At 43.7% G+C, this 20,507-nt stretch overlaps 1 protein-coding gene and 1 long non-coding RNA gene across 13 annotated transcripts in view; one reads left to right on the top strand and one right to left on the bottom strand.

Annotated features, from left to right (window-relative positions):
* SPATA7 (spermatogenesis associated 7) overlaps positions 1-6,648 on the bottom strand; it is a 40,454-nt gene extending 33,806 nt beyond the window's left edge. For 3 of the 12 annotated variants that reach the window (XM_070065483.1, XM_017349472.3, XM_070065491.1), the window contains exon 1: positions 6,437-6,610. In XM_070065483.1, coding sequence (XP_069921584.1) covers positions 6,437-6,455 — 19 coding nt within the window. In that variant the 5' untranslated portion in view covers positions 6,456-6,610. Of the gene's footprint in view, positions 1-6,436 lie in introns of all 12 variants that reach the window. The other 9 variants (XM_017349468.3, XM_070065482.1, XM_070065485.1 and 6 more) reach the window with 8 other exon arrangements.
* A 1,133-nt stretch (positions 6,649-7,781) lies between these two features.
* On the top strand, positions 7,782-19,686 carry LOC127484595 (uncharacterized). Its single transcript, XR_007911646.2, has 3 exons — positions 7,782-7,902; positions 18,300-18,365; positions 19,555-19,686. It is a non-coding gene; the product is annotated as an uncharacterized lncRNA (long non-coding RNA).
* Positions 19,687-20,507: the final 821 nt, after the last annotated feature.

Below are 20,507 nucleotides of genomic sequence, written 5' to 3'. Positions count from 1 at the left end.
TTCTAGGGCAGGGCACTCGGAGTAGTTGGAGCAGAACTGATAGGGTACCAGGTAGTAAACTTGTCAGGCTTGGGATGAACTATTTGTGCACCAATGCACCAAAGTTTTTAGAATTAACTATTTGTGTTCCAACAGCCTAGCAAGTCCTAACACAGACTATATGGGGTGTTGGAAAATTACATTTTGACCTTATTACAAAATAATTTCTCACTTCAAAAAGTGATTTGATTTTTAGTACTAATCATTAAAACAGAAAGGCTGAGTTAACACTAAATGTAACAAACATACTGTCGCTCCCCCTCTTCGTGGAGGAACGACACAGGACCCTGCGCTGTTCTTTCGTCTGCTCGGCCCTCCCCGGGTTTGCTGCTGGTTCTTCCTGGGTTGGCTACCGTCCCTTCCACCTCCGTGGAAGGGCGGTTCCCCCTGCCACATTCCCCACTTCCGCGGGGGAGCGGCACACCGCCGGCCGGCTCTCTCGGGGGCTGCACAGGTGTTCCTTCAGATAGATGTTCCTGGTGCATGTTGTCTCTCTCCTCCTTTATAGTCCTCTTCCACCAATCCCAACTCTGCTACCCACACACCGAGTACGCTGCTCTCCTCCAATCAGGAGCAGGTCCTACAGTTTATTGGTTGAACTGGAGGCAGCTGTGTAGCTGTTTCTCCCTTCTCAGCGCCATATTGTGGGAGAGCAGATGCATAGAATAAGTCTTAATTCCAGTAACTCAGTCCAGTCTGGGTTGCTCCCCACACATACAAATACAAACACAATATTCCTAAGAGACAGGATTTTAAGAGGGTAAAATGGCTAGTGTATCAATCAGGCTGTTAAAGCTATAAAGCTGTGGGGAGAACAAATACAAAGTCTAGAAGAAATAAGCATCAAGATAGAAGGATCTAAAATTCAGGACCAGAGAGCAAAACTTGCTGGAATAAAAACAACCGGAGATAGAATGTCTATGAAGCTCCTTCTACGTCACAGGTCAGAGCTGGAAGGAAAAAAATTACCTTCTTTCAGATAGTACAAGTCAAGGTGATGCTGTTTGAGCCAGTGCTGAAGAATCATGAAATTAGCTTAGTTTTTGCAAGGTGTCCGGTGTGTAATAGATCTTCCCAGGCAGACGAATCAATTAATTCACAAGCTTTTATTGGGATTCCGCTCCTGGGTGAGGTTCACGGGTCCCAACAGAGCAACAGAGTGGAGCGGGGCGGGGCTGGGGAAGTCGCGCCTTAGAGGTTGGGAGAGCTCCTTATGATACAGGGTGTGGGGTTAAAGGTTGAGGCAGGTCTGATCCTCATTGGTTGACCTTTAGGCACCCGTGCGGACCTTGACAAGGACTTTTCTTCCCCAGAAGTACAGGTAGGGACTCTCCATTCCTGGAAGTATAGGCCTTCTCTCCTTGCGGATCCCAAAACTACCAGTTTTACCAGCAAAGAAAGGCATCTGAGATCTAACCATAAATCAAAAACCCCTTTTTTAAAAACCTTACTTCTCTGGGGCTGGTGTTGTGTCGTGGTAGGTAAAGCTGATGCCTGTGATACCGTCAACCCATATGGGTACCAGTTCATGTCCTGGCTGCTCCATTTCCAACTGAGCTCCCTGTTAATGGCCCAAGGAGACCAGGATGAAGCTCCTGGTTCTTGGTTTCGGCCTGGTCCAGTGCTGGCTGTTGCAGCCATCTGGGGAGTGAACTGGTGAATGGAAGATTTCTCTTTCTCTTTCAAAATAAATCTTTAAAGAAAAAAAACCAAACCCCAACTTACTTCTCCAGAGGAAACAAGTGCCCAACTTTACTACTGCCTACAGCTCAATGCTTCTTTATCTGAAAATAGTACCTCAGCTTTCCTTTGGGGGAACTGCTCCTCCTCTTGGCCCTGGTGGTTTGAATACAGCTAATATTACTACCCAAGATCGGGCACAGACTCCTAATCTGGCCAACTGGCCACTGAGACACAAGCCCAGGACTTCTACTGAAACCATTAGGTAAGATGCCTTTTCCTCACTGGGCCTGTTATGCCCATGTAGAATGTGAGCAAGCCCTGTACTGCCACTGGCCATCTTACACCACACAAGGGGAACCTGAGAAAGACCACCCAGCGGAAAGCCAAACCCTGGTAGAAAGACTCCTTGTAACAATGTTTGAGATACTGGCGCCGAGGATGTTTAAGGCTTTACCTTCCTTAGACTTTTCTGAGTCAAAAACTTCCCATTTTAGCTTGTCAGTTTGAGTCAGGTTTCTTTTGGTATAGTCAAAATGTTAATTGACTGAGTACTAACTGTACAGGCACTGCTCTAAGCACTTTGCAGGTATGAATTCACTTAATTCTAATTAATTCATTTTACTATTAGATAAGTGCTATAATTTTTCCCACTTTGGAGGTGAGATTGGATGAAGCATAAAAAGGTTAAGGTCGTAATCTGCCCATGATTACATAGCAATGATATGACAGGTTTGGGATTGGGAGCCCACACAGTCTTGTTCCTGAGTCTTAACTATTACATTTTTTTAAAAAAAATGTATTATTATTTTATTCATTTATTTGACAGGTAGAGTTATAGACAGTGAGAGAGACAGACAGACAGAAAGGTCTTCCATCCATTTGTTCACTCCCTAAATGGCCGCTACGGCCGGCACTGTGCCAATTCGAAGCCAGGAGCCAGGTGCTTCTTCCTGGTCTCCCATGAGGGTGCAGAGACCCAAGCACTTGGGCCATCCTCCAGTGCCCTCCCGGGCCACAGCAGAGAGCTGGACTGAAAGAGGAACAACTGAGACTAGAACCTGGTGCCCATATGGGATGCCAGTGCCGCAGGCGGAGGATTAACCAAGTGACTCACGGCGCTGGCCACTATTACACTATCTTAAACAATCTACATTGCTAAGATTTTGAACCATGCTTTAAGTTACTATATCAAATGAAACAGACTAAGAAAATACCTCAACTCTATGTGGTTTATTCTTTCCAAATTCCATTCTATTGTATACATGTTTCACTACAGGAAAAAATGGTATATCCAGAGAAGTAAAACAGAAAGGCTATGTTCTCTGGTCTACTTACCCTGGAATGGGCTTATACTTACTGGTGTCTAACATGCTGACAGATAAAAGTCCCATTAAAATTAACAGAATTAAAGGGTGAAATAGAGAACTCAATTCATCTGGGCTCTCTTACAGCCGGTTTCTGGTTCCTGCTTTGTTTCCTGTGTATGGATCAAGCTTTCCTATTTCTTTGCATGACACTAGATTTTTCTGTCGATAGATGAATATTTTAGATAACAAACTACAGCAATTCTGGATACAGAACCCTCTCCCGGGCCCATTTTTACTGTTGTTTATGTGTTCTGTTTGTTTAGTGATTGACTATGCAATTTAATGAAGTCTATTTCCCATGGAGTGTGAAGCCTCTGACGTCCTCTCTCAGTGACGAAGCTTTGGGCAGGTGCAGTTTTACCTTCTCCATCAGGGTCTGGACCCACGTCTTTGGGATGAGGGCCTCCTTTCAAATGTGACTTTCCTTTAGTACTCTCCATCGGCTCTAGGGTACCTTATAGTTTTCTTCTATCTTACAGTTACTTATTTATGACAGTTTAACAATTTTTTAAACTTTTCTTGTTCAAGTCACTATGTGGATTCTGTCTTCTGACGAGACTTGAATGACTCCATGGAGCAGGGGAAAGTAGCCCCAAACCAGATGACAAGAAAAAGAACACGATCCTCTAATTAGGTTAGGACTAAGATCCTACACTTGAGATTGAAGGTCTTAGTAGGGCAGTGAAATTCAGCAGTGTGTGACAGCAGCCCAGTTTCCTACATAATTTGAGTTTAGAGATAGCCCAAAGGAACTCCCCAGAGGAAAGGTGATGGTGCTTCCCAGGAATACCAGAAGTTTGAGAGTCGGCAATAAATATCTTCAAGGGACAAACAGATTTAAAGAAATATTTTAAAAACTGATTGAGAGAAAGAAAAGCAGAGGGAGAGGGAGAGGCACGCAGAGGAAGCTCCCATCTGTTGGTTCAATCTCCAAACACCTGCAATGGCCCAAGCTGGGCCAGGACAAAGCCAGGAGCTAGGAACTCAGTCATTCAGGTCTCCCATGAGGGTGGCAGGGACTCAACTCCATAAGCCATCATCTGCTGCCTCCTAGGGTGTGCATTAGCAGGAAGCTGGAACTGGGGCAGAGCTGCGACTCAATAGGGCACTCTAATGCTGGGAATCTCAACCAGTGTCATAACCACTAGGCCACATGCTTGATCCGAAAATTTTTTTTCAAGCTATATTCATAAGTTGTTTCCTTTCTTTTTCTCCCCAAAAGTCATGGACAAAACAGTGTATGGCAGTTCGATACTTTCAATCTTTTCTTCTCACTCCCTACAAGACCCTGGAAACATAACATACCCCCTTTCAGATTATCAAGTCCAAGCATCCATTTTACAAATAATTAAAGCCCAGGGAGATAAAGTGACTTGCTGATTACCTAGCTAATAACAAAGATTATAAACAACATTATCCTTTCTACTACACTGTTATTATGAAGATTTACCCTACCAAAAAAAGTCTAAAATTATGACTACAATAAGAAAATGACAAAGACCACTTTTTCTTCTTTAGGCACTTTACTATTTTATGCTCTGAAATAATCAAAAGTAACCTAATGAAATCTAAGAAATTTACTTTTAATTATTTTATCTTTGCTTAAATTTGAGAACTGCCCCCAGATATTAGTTGATTTAATTAAATTCACGATCACTAACAATGTTTGATAGTACTATAATTACACAGTATCCTAAAAATGAAGCAAATTGGGTAAGTTATAAAAATTGGTTAAATCCTTTTACATTTTGATATGTATCTAATTTCAACCATCTTTCCATAAACAAATACTGAGAATTTAGTAAATCTATTGCACTTGATGTTCTATATGTATCCTTTCTTCATCCTCCTGCCTCTACCATGTGATGTAGGAATAAAAAGCACTGCATATCCCGCACCTGGATCAAAGCTTGTCCTGCTGCTTACTGAGGTCTTGCCAAGTTTCTTATGGTCCCTTACTTTAGTTTATTCTCTGTGAAATAAGGATAATACCTAACAATATGTTTTTGTGTATTAAATGAGATCATTTGGGACTGATTCTTGGTATACAACCCAAAGGTTTAATGTTAGCTGCGTTGTAAAATTTCTGAGGGTCATAAAAGTATTTTGGAGCCAGCGCCATGGCTCACTAGGCTAATCCTCCGCCTTGTGGCGCCAGCACACCGGGTTCTAGTCCCGGTTGGGGTGCCGGATTCTGTCCAGGTTGCCCCTCTTCCAGGCCAGCTCTCTGCTGTGGCCAGGGAGTGCAGTGGAGAATGGTCCAAGTGCTTGGGCCCTGCACCCCATGGGAGACCAGGAGAAGCACCTGGCTCCTGCCATCAGATCGGCGTGGTGCGCCCGCCGTGGCGGCCATTGGAGGGTGAACCAAGAGCAAAGGAAGACCTTTCTCTCTGTCTCTCTCTCTCACTGTCCACTCTGCCTGTCCAAAAAAAAAAAGTACTTTGGTTTGTTTTTTCTGGAACTTTGGTTAAGATGCCAGATTATACAGTTTTCTGATCAACGGGGTTCTTTCTTCGGAAGAGCATTTATTTTGATCGGAGATTACACATCAAAGGCGCACTCAAGGAATCATCCAGTAGTAACTTAGCTCAAAGGCACCCTTTTACAGATGAAAACCTTGCATTGGGAGCAGGGGAGGGGAGTCTGGAGACTGCCTACTTCAGCCTGAGGAAAGCATGTTCCTGGCTCGGTGTGAAGATACAAATTGTTGGATCTGGCCTATCTGTATTGCCTTAATTCCGTCAGGATACCCACTTGACTCGGAACGTCAAGAAGGGCAGGTGTAAGAGCTAACGGCGATTATGGATTAGTCCTTTGCTGCCAAACTCTAGTCCCAGACCAGCAAGCAAGCCTCACCTGGAAGCTCAGTAAAAAGGCAAACATCTCAGCCCAGACCTACTACAGCATAAAGTCCACCTCAGCATGACTGCTAGGGGGTTCCTGGTCACGGTGCAGAGAGGAGCCTGGGTCAGTCGACAGTTTGAGGGAGGCGAGACTAAAGCCTTGGCCATTTGGGATATTTCGTATTTACTTGTGCCGGAACTTTCTCTTTAATACCAGGTCCGGATACCTGATCGCCACACTCAAGAGACGGGGGGCCCTGATTCTGGGTCCCGGGAGGTTTGCTTTCCGAAGAACAAACCCGGCTGGTTCCGCGGCCTCGGAGCTCCCGGTGCACAGCGCGAGCTCAGGAGACTCGGCCTCCCGGGTCAGCGCGACTCATTCTGCGCCAGGAAGCGGACCTGCGAGCCTGGGCCGAGAGCCTGTTCTGCGCAGGGAACAGTCGGGGCTAACCCGGGGCCGGCGCGCTGCCCCAGCCCGGCCGAGAACCGAGGCCCGCCTTTTACCTCTCCGGCTGCCATCCATGTGCGTCCTCTTGCAGCCGCTGTGGGACAAGCCGGGTCCCTTCGGTCTTCCCCAGGCTGGGCCCAGCCCCGGTGGTTCAGGTTTGGTGAAGAGGAGCGGGCGGGAGACTGTAACCAGGCCGGTTGCTAAGGCCCGGTCCTCGCCGTCGTGTTTGTGACGTCACGGCGTAGGGGACGTGCGCTCCCGCAGCCCCGCCCCCGGGGGGGAGACAGGCAGGGCGTGGGCGGGGCTTCGGCGGATGGCAGGGACTGGGCGGGGACACAGCACAGGTCGGGTTCTGGGAGTCTGCCAGTCCTCCACAGAGCGGCCTGGTAGGGGCGGTCACCAGGCCCTGGAAAGCTTCGTCTCTGCGGAAAGAGCTGGTAGAGGAGCTCTCAGCTGCATCTGTATCCTCTGGGTCCTGGAAAAAGCTCAAACCCAAGGGTTAGTTGAAGTCAGGGTAATAACATTTAACCAGTTTCAAATAATCAGATTTCTTTATATATATATATATATATATATATATATGTATATATACATATTTAACTTTTATTAAATAAATATAAATTTCCAAAGTACAACTTTTGGATTATAGCGGCTTTTTTCCCCCATAACCACCCTCCCACCTGCAACCATCCCATATCCCACTCCCTTCCCCATCCCATTCTTCATGAAGATTCATTTTCAATTATCTTTATATACAGAAGATCAACTTAATATATACTAAGTAAATAGTTCAACAGTTTGCACCCACACAGAAACACAAAGTACCGTTTGAGTACTAGTTATACCGTTAATTCACATAGTACAACACATTAAGGACAGAGATCCTACATGAGGAGTAAGTGCACAGTGACTCCTGTTGCTGACTTAACAAATTGACACTCTTGTTTATGATGTCAGTAATCACCCTAGGCTCTTGTCATGAGCTGCCAAGGCTATGGAAGCCTCTTGATTTCACCAACTCTGACCTTATTTAAACGAGGTCATAGTCACCAAGTGGAAGTTCTCTCCTCCCTTCAGAGAAAGGTACCTCCTTCTTTGATGGCCTGTTCTTTCCACTGGAATCTCACTCACAGAGATCTTTCATTTAGATCATTTTTTTTTTTTTTAACCACAGTGTCTTGGCTTTCCATGCCTGAAATACTCTCATGGGCTTTTTAGCCAGATCCGAATGCCTTAAGGGCTGATTCTGAGGCCAGAGTGCTGTTTAGGACATCTGCCATTATATGAGTCTACTGTGTATCCCGCTTCCCATGTTGGATTGTTCTCTCCCTTTTTTATTCTATCAGTTAGTATTTGCAGACACTAGTCTTGTTTGTGTGATCCCTTTGACACTTAATCCTATCATTATGATCAATTATGAACTCAAACTGATCACTTGGACTAGTGAGATGGCATTGGTACATGCCATCTTCATGGGATTGAATTGGAATCCCCAGGCACGTTTCTAACTCTACCATTAGAGGTAAGTCCGATTGAGCATGTGTCGAACTGTACATCTCCTCCCTCTCTTATTCCCACTCTTGTATTTAACAGGGATCACTTTTCAGTTAAATTTAAACACTTAAGAATAATTGTTGTGTTAATTAAATAGTTCAACCAATGGTATCAAATAATCAGATTTCAAAATAGTCTGTGAACTCTAAGATTAGTGAAAATACTGGAGGTTAAAAAGCATCTACATATTTTTTAAACATACTATAGTTTACTAGGTTTTTAAAAAATCATATGAAATTTTCATTTTTTACAAAGATTTATTTATTTGAGAGGCAGAGTTACAGAGAGAGAGAGAGAGGGAGAGGGAGGGGGAGGGTGAAGGGGAGAGGGAGAGGGAGAGAGAGAGAGATCATCCATCCACAGGTTCACTCAAATGGCTGCAACAGCTGGGACTGGGCCAGGCTGAAACCAGGAGCCAGAGTTTCCTCCAGGTCTCCCACGTGGGTACAGGGGCCCAAGCACTTGGGCCAGCTTCTACTGCTTTCCCAGGTGCATTAGCAGAGATTTGGATAGGAAATGGAGCAGCTGGGACTTGAACTGGTACCCATATGAGATGCCAGCACTGCAGGCAGCAGCTTAACCCATTATTCCACAATGCTGGCCCCAACATTTCTTTTTTTTTAAATGTAAGCGTTTAATGGTATTAACTTCCCTTTTAATACAGCTTTCGATGTATTGCATAGATTTGGTATGATGTGTGTGTGTGTGTGTGTGTGTGTGTGTTTTAATTTAATTTTTATTTACTTGACAGGCATAATTACAGAGAGGGGGAGAGAGGGATCTTCCATCCGCTGGTTCACTTCCCAGATGGCTGCAACAGCCAGGGCTGGGTCAGGCTGAAGCCAAGAGCCAGGAGCTTCTTTTGGTTCTCCCACATGGATCCAAAGACCCAAGTACTTTGGGCCATCCTTCACAGCTTCCCAGGTGCATTAGCAAGGAGCTGGATTGGAAGTGGAGCAAGCCAGGACTTGAACTGACACCCATTTGGGATGTCAACACTACAGGTGGCTGCTTTACCTGCTATGCTATAGCACTGGCTCTGTTATGTTGGGTTTTCATTTTCATTTATCTCAAAAAGTTTTGACTTTTTTTAATTTTTTCAGTGACCCGTTGATCATTCAACAGCATATTGTTTAATTTCCAAGTATTTATGAGTGTTCTATTGTTCTTCTTTGTTGTTGATTTCTAGTTTTATTCCTTTATGGTCTGAGAAGATACATGGTATGATTTCAATATATATTTTTTTTTGACAGGCAGATTTAGACAGTGAGAGAGAAAGAGACACAGAGAAAGGTCTTCCTTTTCCATTGGTTCATCCCCCAAATGGCCGCTACAGCTGGCGTGCTGCACCGATCCAAAGCCAGGAGCCAGGTGCTTCCTCCTGGTCTCCCATTCGGGTGCAGGGCCCAGGGACTTGGGCCATCCTTTACTGCTTTCCCGGGCCACAGCAGAGAGTTGGACTAGAAGAGGAGCAACTGGGACAGAATCCGGCGCCCCAACCGGGACTAGAACTGGGGTGCTGGCGCCACAGGCGGAGGATCAGCCAAGTGAGCCATGGCACTGGCCTGATTTCAATATTTTTAAATTTGCTGAGACTTGATTTTTGGCCTCATGTCGCTCCCCCTCTTCGTGGAGGAACGACACAGAACCCTGCGCTGTTCTTTTGTCTGCTCTGCCCTCCCTGGGTTTGCTGCTGGTTCTTCCCGGGTTGGCTACCGTCCCTTCCACCTCCGTGGAAGGGCGGTTCCCCCTGCCACTTTCCCCACTTCCGCGGGGGAGCGGCACACCGCCGGCCGGCTCTCTCGGGGGCTGCTCAGGTGTTATTCGGATAGATGTTCCTGGTGCATGTTGTCTCTCTCCTCCTTTATAGTCCTCTTCCACCAATCCCAACTCTGCTACCCACACGCCGAGTACGCTGCTCTCCTCCAATCAGGAGCAGGTCCTGCTGTTTATTGGTTGAACTGGAGGCAGCTGTGTAGAAGCTGTTACTCCCTTCTCAGCGCCATATTGTGGGAAAGCAGATGCATAGAATAAGTCTTAATTCCAGTAACTTAGTCTAGTCCGAGTTGCTCCCCACAGCCTCATATGTGGTCTCTCCTAGAAAATATCCCAAGTGCTGATGAGAAGAGAGTGTATTCTGTGGCCGTTGGGTGAAAAGTTCTGCAAATGTCTGTTAGGTCCATTTGCTCAATAGTTTGTTTAAACGCCAATGTATATTTATTGATTTTTTTGTCTGAATGATCTGTCCATTGATTAGAGTGGGGTGTTGAAGTCACCCACTGTTATTGTATTGGAGTCTATCCTTTTGGGTCTAATAGTGTTTTCTGTCTATATATCTGCATGTTCTTGTGTAGAGTGCATATATATTTATGATTATGTCTTCTTGCTGAATTGAACCTTTTATCAAAATATAATGTCCTTCTCAATCTCTTTACAGATTATGATTTAAAGTCTGTTTTATCTGATATCAAGGATAGTTGTGCCTACTTGCCTTGGGTTTCCATTTGCCTGGTATAACTTTTTCTAACCATTCACTTTCAGTCTGTGTGATCTTTGTTTTAGCTTACTATCTTCTAAGACTCCTATCAGAAGAGCTGACCATGAGGGAATTCAGGCTTAAGGGAGCAAGTTTGGAACACTATAACCAAGAAAGGGCAATAAACAAAGAAGAGGTAACATCTGAATACCTGGTTCCCTAACACCTAGGGCGGGGGGCTATTAAATTCAAAATTTGAGGAGTGTGAAAATGGCTCTGTGGCCCCGACAGCAAAGGTCACTTAGAAGAATATACAGTCAGTCAGTCAGATGTTACCCAGGAAACAGACACTATTTCCTACCTGCTCATTATTGCTTGAAATCCCTTTCTAAGATCATGAACATTTTAATTCCACTATTAGCAGCTGGAAAATATCTCACATGTAATAGGCCTTAGGTATTAAGCATTTGGTAAATTGAATTAGTGCTAAAGGCTAAAATACCCTTGAGAAAGACAAAACAATGACTTGATGCAAGCAAAGGTGAGAGAGAGAGAGAGAGAGAGAGAGAGAGAGAGAGAGAGAGAGAGATGTCGCTCCCCCTCTTCGCGGAGGAACGACACAGGACCCTGTGCTGTTCTTTTGTCTGCTCGGCCCTTCCCGGGTTTGCTGCTGGTTCTTCCCGGGTTGGCTGCCGTCCCTCCACCTCCATGGAGGGGCGGGCCCCCCTGCCACTTTCCCCACTTCCGTGGGGGAGCTGCACACTGCCGGCCGGCTCTCTCGGGGACTGCTCAGATGTTCCTCAGGTGTTCCCTTTAGATGTTCCTGGTGCATGTTGTCTCTCTCCTCCTTTATAGTCCTCTTCCACCAATCCCAACTCTGCTACCCACATGCCGAGTACGCTGCTCTCCTCCAATCAGGAGCAGGATCAGCTCCTGCAGGTTATTGGTCGAACTGGAGGCAGCTGTGTAGAAGCTGTTACTCCCTTCTCAGCGCCATATTGTGGGAGAGCAGATGCATAGAATAAGTCTTAATTCCAGTAACTTAGTCTAGTCCGAGTTGCTCCCCACAGAGAGAGAGAGAGAGAGAGAGAGAGAATCGTCCATTCGCCAAGTTGTCTAATAAAAGCAGATTTTAGGATGAAAAGTAGATCTTGTTGTGAAGTAAGAAACCATGATTCAGAGAGGATAGCAGAATGGGAGAAGATTCCCAAGGCAACATTGCAAGGTATCCCACTTCACCTAAAACCATTTTTAATGGAATGCTTTGTCTTTTCAGTGTTTCGTTTCAATTCTTTCAAGAATGTGTGAACAATAGGGCCTATTTCTCTACAATTTTCACATTGAATGTGCTGTCATAAGTGCATTTAGGTTGTCCTTTGTTTTTGCTCTGTGTGTGTAAACAAGAGAAAGTCCTTTTGGGTTGCTGTTCCCAGGAGATAATCTATGATCCCAGGCAGATGCACTCAGCTAGCCTGAGCTTATGATAGAGTGAGCTCCCCAAAACATCCTTCCTTTGGGGGGGATTACCACCAGCTGCAATGACCTTGGATAGTAAGCATTCTGAAGACCTTTGTTGGATACAGAAACATGAATTTCACATTCAGAAATTATTCTAGTGCTATGATTTTATTATTAATATTTATAAATCTGTATATGTATGGTTTAGAAGGAAAATTTTGTCTCCCCTAATGAATTGGCCTGTGTAAGCCCATTATTAGATTTCCCTTATTGTCTTAGCTGACAGGAAGCTTAAAACTAAGCTTTGTCTTCAGTTATGATAACTATTCATAGCCTATTTCTCTACCTATCTCTTTAAGTCCCATCACTGTGAATGTGGCTTTTATTCTCCTACTCTATTTTAATGATTTAATTAGACTTATTAAATGATCTCTAAGCCCTTTGGAAATGGAGCTATAAATAAAATAAAATGTGTATAGTACATGCTATAACATATAGTCTAATTCACATAATATATTTTATTATCTTAAAATGTCTTATTATTATACACTTGATCTATATATTTATATATGACCTGTAATTTCATAATACAGAGGATTACTGGAATTCATGTTTCTCTGGACATGTTTAGCAACATCAATGAAAATCATCCAATAAATGCAGTAATAGCAACAAGAAGCAAAAGTCCAAATAATCCTTTTATATTCAACAGGTTATTCAGAATATATTTTAATCCTTAAGGTATCTGAAGGACAAAGGTGAAAGAAATTTAAGGAACTTTTTAAGGTCTACATTTCAGGGCAGAATAAAATAAATAGGGTTAAATGCTGAATGCATACTTTGTATTGACCTCAGTTTCCAAACAAAATCCCTTAGATTTTGGTTATTGAAGAATGCCTGAGAATTCGAGTTGTTGACTATTATCAGTCATTTTCCAATCAAATTACTGTAGACATTGGTTCCCTTAATAGCTAATCGAGAAAATGGAACTGTACAACTTGCTGTTCTTAGCATGTTACCAACAAATGGATCAATTTGCTCTTTGTCACTAGAGGGGGCTTCAGGGTTTGAAGCTCCATCCTTGGGAGGAGAGCAGCAATGCCCAGGCAATACTAGTCTGCAAATCTTATTCAAGAATTTTAAGGTCAAATGACAAACATTTCACAAAGTGACTTGAAAGTAGAGCCTCTCCAATTATAGTTGATAGTGTATATATTGAGTTCTTTCCTGAGCATAGGAAAAAATTACTCTACTGTTTAAATGTCCTTAATGGATTAAAAACAATCTTCGTCATTGTCAACCTATAACTTGATTTTTCTTAATTTGATTGTTAAAGGCAAGAGAGAGCAGAAATGGCCATAGTTCCCTATAAAGCAATATGTGCCTAAAGGGAATACAGGTAGAAAAAAAGAGAGAGTGATAATTAGATTATACTGACCCCAAATGACCACTTTGAGTTCTCTTAAGGAATAGAACTCTGATATTTGAACACAAATTAACCCTGTCCCTAGAATATTGTCATTCTCAGAACTACAAAACCACACAGAGTTTTACTGCACTTTTTTTTTAATATTGGGAGGAGGGGAGGAGAAATAGACAGAGATCTCCCATTGAATGGTTCATTCCCCAAATGCCCACAATGGCAGTAGCAGGGCCAGGCTGAAGCCCAGAGCCTGGAAATCAATCGGGGTCTCCAATGTGGGTGGCAGGGACCCAGCTACTTGAACCATCACTTACCACCTCTAAAAGTGCATATTAGCACAAAGCTGGAGCTGAAAGAGGAACTGGGACTAAAACCCAGGTATTCTGATATGAAATGCAGGCATCATAACTGTTTGGTCAAATGCCTTCCCCCGCTGCATTTTTAATATGCTTAATTACACACTTTATTTTAATTTTCCCTACAATTGAAAAGAGCACAAAATTATGACTTTTTAGGTAGCTTGGCCAGTTTCTTGTGCTCTTATTGTGACCCTTTGGCTAAGGCACCTGGCACTGCAGATACTAGGCCCACTAATAATTACCGCCGTCTTCCATCTCTCTGTCTCCCCAGCTGTTCGTTCCTCAGATCTTTTCATCCAATTAACAGAACAAGAATCTAGGAACAGAACTTAATCTTTCTGTGGTTACTAGGAAACCTGTCCCTACAGCTTAAGGCAAGCATTTTATCTACCCTCCACTGCCAATCAGCCCTCCACAATACATTTGGGGATATTCTTGGCCTAAAGGTTCAATAATCTCCACTCAATGTGTCCTCTTTTACAAATGACTTTACCATTAAAAACAAGGAAAAAATGGCATAACCAAGCTATTCATCTATCCTGATATTTTTTTCCACTTACATAACAGAGTTCAGTAGTGGTCATATGGTAGTAGATAAAATACCATTTGAGACACAAGCATCCATATGGAAGTGCTGGTGTTTGATACTTGGCTTTGACTCCTGAATCCAGTTTTCTGCTAATGCAGACCCTGGAAGGCAGCAGAAATGGCTCAAGTAGTTGAGTCCCTGACACTCATGTAGGAGTGAATTGAGTTCCTGCCTAGCATCAATGGCCCAGACTTTTACTGGCATTTGGGTGGAATGAAACAGTGGGTGAGAGAGCTTTTCTCTTCCTCTCTCTCTCTCTCTCTCTGCCTCCCAAATAAACAAAGAAAATAAAGAGCATAGAGTTTAAAAATTAATAAATTCCTGAAATGAAGCTCTTATATCTATGAGCCACAAATGGCCACACACTCATTGATTTAAAAACAAAACAAAACAAAACAAAACCCTGATTTCTATAAGCTACTAATGAAAATCATCCTTTATTGATACCCTACTGAGTTTTTTACAAGGGACTTCAGTCTCCATTCCAGTCATATTTTAGTTCTGTCTTTTTTGGATGTCTGCCTGTAATATACTCAAATATTTTCAATTATTAGACTCAATGACACAAAATTGCTACTTTAGAAATCAAAAGTGGTCAAATATAGACAATAGCATTTGGTTTGAACTAATGTTTAGTGTTTCAAGAGCACTACTGGAAATGTAGAATTAATGCAGATGGCATTAATTATTTCCTTAGAATATTTGAGCAAGTGAGCTTAGAAAATGCAGTTGGTTCTTGACCCTCTAGGGCATATTTAATCCCTGACTTGAGTCCACTATAAGATTTCTCTTACCTTTTTTGAATCCTTATACTTCCTTGTCTGAAAACAATTACTCAGTGTTTATTATATTTCATGCCTTTAAGCATAATCTAAACTGCCTTTGTGTTATGAAAACCGCTTCTTGTTATGTAACTTTAAGTGTCCATTGAAGTTTATACATATAGGCAGGCAACTTTAAAGAACAATATGAAAGCGGCTGGTGCTGTAGCGCAGCAGGTTAAAGCCCCTGCCTGCAGCGCCGGCATCCCATATGGGCACAGGTTCAAATCCCGGCTGTTCCCATATGCGTGTGGGTTCAGGTCCTGGTTGCTCCACTTCTAATCTAGCTCCCTGATAGTGTGCCTGGGAAGGCAGTGGAAGATGGTCCAAGTGCTTGGGTCCTTGCACCTACATGGGAGACCCAGAAGAAGCTCCTGGCTCCTGGCTTTGGATTGGCTCAGCTCCAGCTGTTGTGGCCATTTGGGAAGTGAACCAGTGGATGGAAGACTTTCTCTCTCTCTGTGTCTCTACCTATCTGTGTAACTCTGGCTTTCAAATAAAAAAAGAAATCTAAAAAGAAAAACCCCAAAACAATCAAGCCTTAAAAAAAAAAAAAAAAAGAACAACGTTAAGGTCAAGAAGTAAATACAGGCATTTCCCACAGAGAGGACACAGCCTGAATAATAGCTTTGGCCACTGGACCAAGAAAGAATTTCCTCTGTGTCATTTTTAAATGCAGAGTGTTTGTGTAAGATAGTCAAGTAGAATAAGTGATGCTCTGTGTCTCCTTAACGTATACTTTACACTAGGCTGTCAGGAAACTTAGTGACTAGGAGTATGCCAGTGATCACTATGCTGAAGCCCTTATCTTTCAGAAAAGCCTACTGGAGCCCAGAGAAGACAAATAATTAGTCCATACAACTTGGCTTTCTGGTTCCTGATTTAGTGCTCATTTACTCCATCAGGAAATAAGCCACAAAACAATGATTTCAGTGACTTTTCACTATGCAGTCTCACTCTCTTATGCAGTGCTATGTGAAATAATGGAAAGAGAGTAGGCATTTAGCATTGCTGGTTAACACACTGTTGTCTCACATTCAAGTGCTTGAGTTTGGTCTCTGGCTCTGGCCCCTGATTCCACCTTCCTACCAATGCAAATTCTAGGAGGCAGCAGTGAGGGCTCAAGTAATTGGGTTCCTGCCATGCATATGGTAGACCAGATTGAGTTCCCAACTCCTGGTACTGGCCCTGGCCCAGGCCCAGCCACTACAGGCATTTGGTGAATGAACCACTGGAAGGATAATATCTCTTTCTCTGTTTCTTTGCCTCTCAAAAAAAATGTTTTCTAATTTAACAATAAAACAGAATAATGGACAAATGATTTTAATATGCAATCATGAACAAATAAAATGGAAAAGGTAAATGAGATTCTTTTGTCTTAGGCCAGTCTGTACTTAAGCAGTTCTGGATAAATGAGAATTTGTATATTTTAAAAGTCATACCTCTTTTCTAAAAGACCAACATGTACTATTCCAACATGAAGCAGAACTCAATAAAGTCAGCTTTTCTCCTATTCTGGAGATGATTACTTTATTATAATCCAGAAAGATAGCTGTTCCCATTGAGTTTAGGAACAGTGCACACTGGGGAACTATTCTTCAGCAGTGGTAGCTTCTCTGATGCAACGATGGCAGGAAAAACACTAATTATGTCCTGTACACTAAAGGGTGCCTCATATAATAATCAATAGTCATGTGCAAGGCACATGATGCTACAGTACACAGTAGTTTCTCTCTCTCTCTCTTTCTCTCTCTCTCTCTCCCTTCCTTCCTTAGATTTACTTATTTATTTGAAAGGCAGAGTTACAGAGGGGCAGAAGCAGAGGCAGAGGAGGTCTTCCATCCACTGGTTCACTCCCCAAATGGCCACAAGGGCTGGAGCTGTGCCTATCCGAAGCCAGGAGCCAGGAGTTTCTTCCAGGTCTCCCATGTGGGTGTAGGGTCCCAAGGACTTGGGCTATCTTCTACTGCTTTCCCAGGTCATAACAGAGAGCTGGATCAGAAATGGAGCGGCTGGGACTTGAATCAGCGCCCATATGGGATACTGGCACTGCAGGTGACAGCCTCACCCGCTGCGCCACAGTGCCGGTTCCAATAGTACTTTCATTAGTTAATTCACAACCCCTTCAGTGAGCCTCTTACCTACTTTGCTGTGATGTGGTCATCCTATATGGGTGCCGGTTCAAGTGCGGCTGCTCCACTTCCTATCCAGCTCCCTGCTAATGTGCCTGGGAAAGCAGCAGAGGAAGGCCCAAGTACTTGGGCCCCTGCACTTTTGTGGGAGACCTGGAAGAAGCTCCTGTTCTTACCTACTTTGGACAGAACCACTGGGAGCTCGATTCTGTAGGGAGAGAGTGTAAAGTAGCACAGAGAAGCTTGACATGTGTGCTGGAATCATCACATCGAATCCTGACTCTGCTGCTTCCCAGCCCTGTGTCCTTCCCTGAGGGCCTCATTTCTTCATCTGTAAAACAACATAATAACAGTGTCCACATCACATGCTTGTTGTGACAATGACAAGAAGTAACACCAGTAAATCGTTTGCTACAGTGCTTGGCTGCCATGGTTTGGGTTTCTCCAGGAGCAGAACCTGAGACAATGACTCAAGGGCATGTAGTCCATTTAGAAGGCAATTACAATAAGCAACAGTGGATGAGGCCAGAAGTGAGATAGAGAAGGGGAAAAACCAGAAGAGAGGTGCTGTCATGCAAGCTACCACTGTGGGCAACAGGAGCTCGATCCCACCAGGGAACTCTGGGAAACCCCCACCCACGGGTTGGAGAGCTGGGGTGTTTTTCCCTGTATACCTTGTCTGATGGCCGCTACGGACCTTAGGTGGATAATTTCCTGGCCTTCTCACCTGCTTCGTAGGCAGGAAGAACAGACTTCCGTGTTCAGAGAACGCTGTAGACACTGGGGAGTGGGATTGGCATGTGAGGAGATGGTCAGGGCTGGGGAGATGCGGGCTGAGTATCCACAGTGTCTGCTGCCCTGGCTGCAGGGGCCATCAACCACACATTTTGTATTTTAAAATATTATTATTAAGTGAACTTTAGGTTCTTTTTCAAACTGAACATGCTTAGCACAGAAAACGTTTGTGTGAATACCAGTTTGTGTCTGCACAGTAGCCTTTCTCTTTTCTTCCTGTCGGAAGCTCACCCTTTGTCCTGTTTTAGTGATGTGGTCTCCATCTTCCTGTTTCTCAGCCCCCTCTTTTCTCTTATCCCTTCATTATTACAGGGAGAGGGGTAACGGTGCTGGCCTGGCAGAATATTCCCAGCTGGCTGGCGACAGGCTTGCATCAAGGTGAGTAGGAGATGCTGATGGGGGCCAGCATCCTCTTTGGAACATAGCTGCTGGAGCTGTTGGTAATGATTTTTCTGCTGTGTCTGCTAAGCTAAGAGACATGAGTTCTGAGCATGCTATCTTATTTCCTGTGGAAAGCGTATACCTAACAGAGAGAGGTGGGGAGAAAAAGGGTGGAGGGGGAAAAAAGAGAGAGAGAGAGAGAGAGAGAGAGAGAGAATCCTGAAGACATTATTTTATCTCCTGAATACAACTTTGGTTAAACTGAGCTATGCTCTGGGCTTATAAATTCATTGCTATTACTTGCAGCAAAAGAGCCCTATTGATAGAGCATTGGTAGTATTTCATGCTCTAAGATTTCTTTTTAATTTTTAAAGCACTTCACTTTAATTTTTTTTTCTATTTAAAAAAAAATTTTTTTTTGACAGGCAGAGTGGACAGTGAGAGAGAGAGAGACAGAGAGAAAGGTCTTCCTTTACCGTTGGTTCACCCCCCAGTGGCCGCCGTGGCCGGCATGCGCATCGCGCTGATCCGAAGCCAGGAGCCAGGTGCTTTTCCTGGTCTCCCATGGGGTGCAGGGCCCAAGCACTTGGGCCATCCTCCACTGCCTTCCTGGGCCACAGCAGAGAGCTGGCCTGGAAGAGGGGCAACTGGGACAGAATCCAGCGCCCCGACTGGGACTAGAACCCAGTGTGCCGGCGCTGCAGGCAGAGGATTAGCCTAGTGAGCTGCGGTGCCGGCTCACTTTAATTTTTTTAATATTTATTTATTTGAAAATCAGAGTTACAGAGAGGTAGAGGGAGAGAGAGAGAGAGAGAGAGAGAGAGGTCTTCCATCTGCTAGTTCACTTCCAAAATGGCTACAAAGACCGAAGCTGAGCCAATCTGAAGCTAGGAGCCAGGAGCTTCTTCCAGGTCTCCCACATGGGTGCAGGGGCACAAGGACTTGGACCATCTTCTACTGCTTTCTCTGGCCATAGCAGAGAGCTGGATAGGAAGTGGAGCAGCTGGGACTCAAACTGGCACCCATATGGGATGCTGGCACTACATGCTGTGGCTTTACCCGCTACACCACAGCACCAGCCCCACATTTTAATTTTTAATTTATTCTAGAGTCAGGAAGAGAGAGAGGGAGAGAGAGAAAGGGAAAGGGCACCCCCATTGTTCTGATCCATTGATTCACTCCACAGGTCTCGCATGTGAGTGACAGTGAAACAATCACTTGAGCCATTACCTGCTACCTCCCAAGATCTTCATTAACAGAAAACTGGAGTCAAGAGCAGAGCTGGGACTTGAATCCAGGCGTGCAGCCATCCCCACTAATGGCTTAACTGCTGGGTCATATGCCTACCATATGCTTTTAGATTCTGAGACGAGTTTTAACACATTGTTTTTCAATATAAATTCCCAAATAGTTGGAAAAGGAGCTCAGCAAGATGTTGAAGGCGGGTATGAACTGGTACCATCAATATATCCCAGAACTACCTTGCTTCCCATTTGAGGGTTTGACAGTGACAGTGTCAAATAACTTTGAATTACCCGGTGAGAAAGTTATTTCAATCCTAATTACATGAAGAAATCTCCACTGGACAACAGCATATCTTCACATCTTTGGCCCTAGCTAGTCTCCCTTTTAACAAAAATTCCAGGTCAGCCTTAAGCTAAATAAGAATTGAGAATATTGTGTCTCTGTTGTGCTTATTTATAGCAATTACTATTGCTTTTCCAACTACAATTGCATCATAGTGTCTTTTAAAAATGCAGCTAATTTGAAAAGTGAATAAATCCAAAAGAAAGCTATTAAATAATAGTATGAGTGGTGTAACTATGGCTAAAGTCATGTAGATTGTGTTTAAAAGATCAGTGTGTGGGAATCACTTGTTTAATATAATGGTTTCCCTACTTCCATAGGGAAAAAGGAAATAGACAAGGATCCATATAGATTTACTTAGGCTAATTCTGCAATGTGATTTTGATTAAAGAAGAAAATTGGTTTATTGAGGGAAGAGTCTCAATTCATTTGGGGCTAAAAACACAGAACGCTTATTTTTCCCAATCACTGCTTTTGGCTCTGCTCTAATGAAGTCCCCTCCCCAAGTGGGTGCCAAGGACTTTTAGCAACACTTTAGTCAGATTCTCCAGC

Source organism: Oryctolagus cuniculus, chromosome 20 (assembly GCF_964237555.1).
Source record: "Oryctolagus cuniculus chromosome 20, mOryCun1.1, whole genome shotgun sequence".
NCBI lineage: Eukaryota > Metazoa > Chordata > Mammalia > Lagomorpha > Leporidae > Oryctolagus > Oryctolagus cuniculus.
Note: the sequence above shows the minus strand (reverse complement) of the source record. Positions and strands in the feature narration are given on the sequence as shown.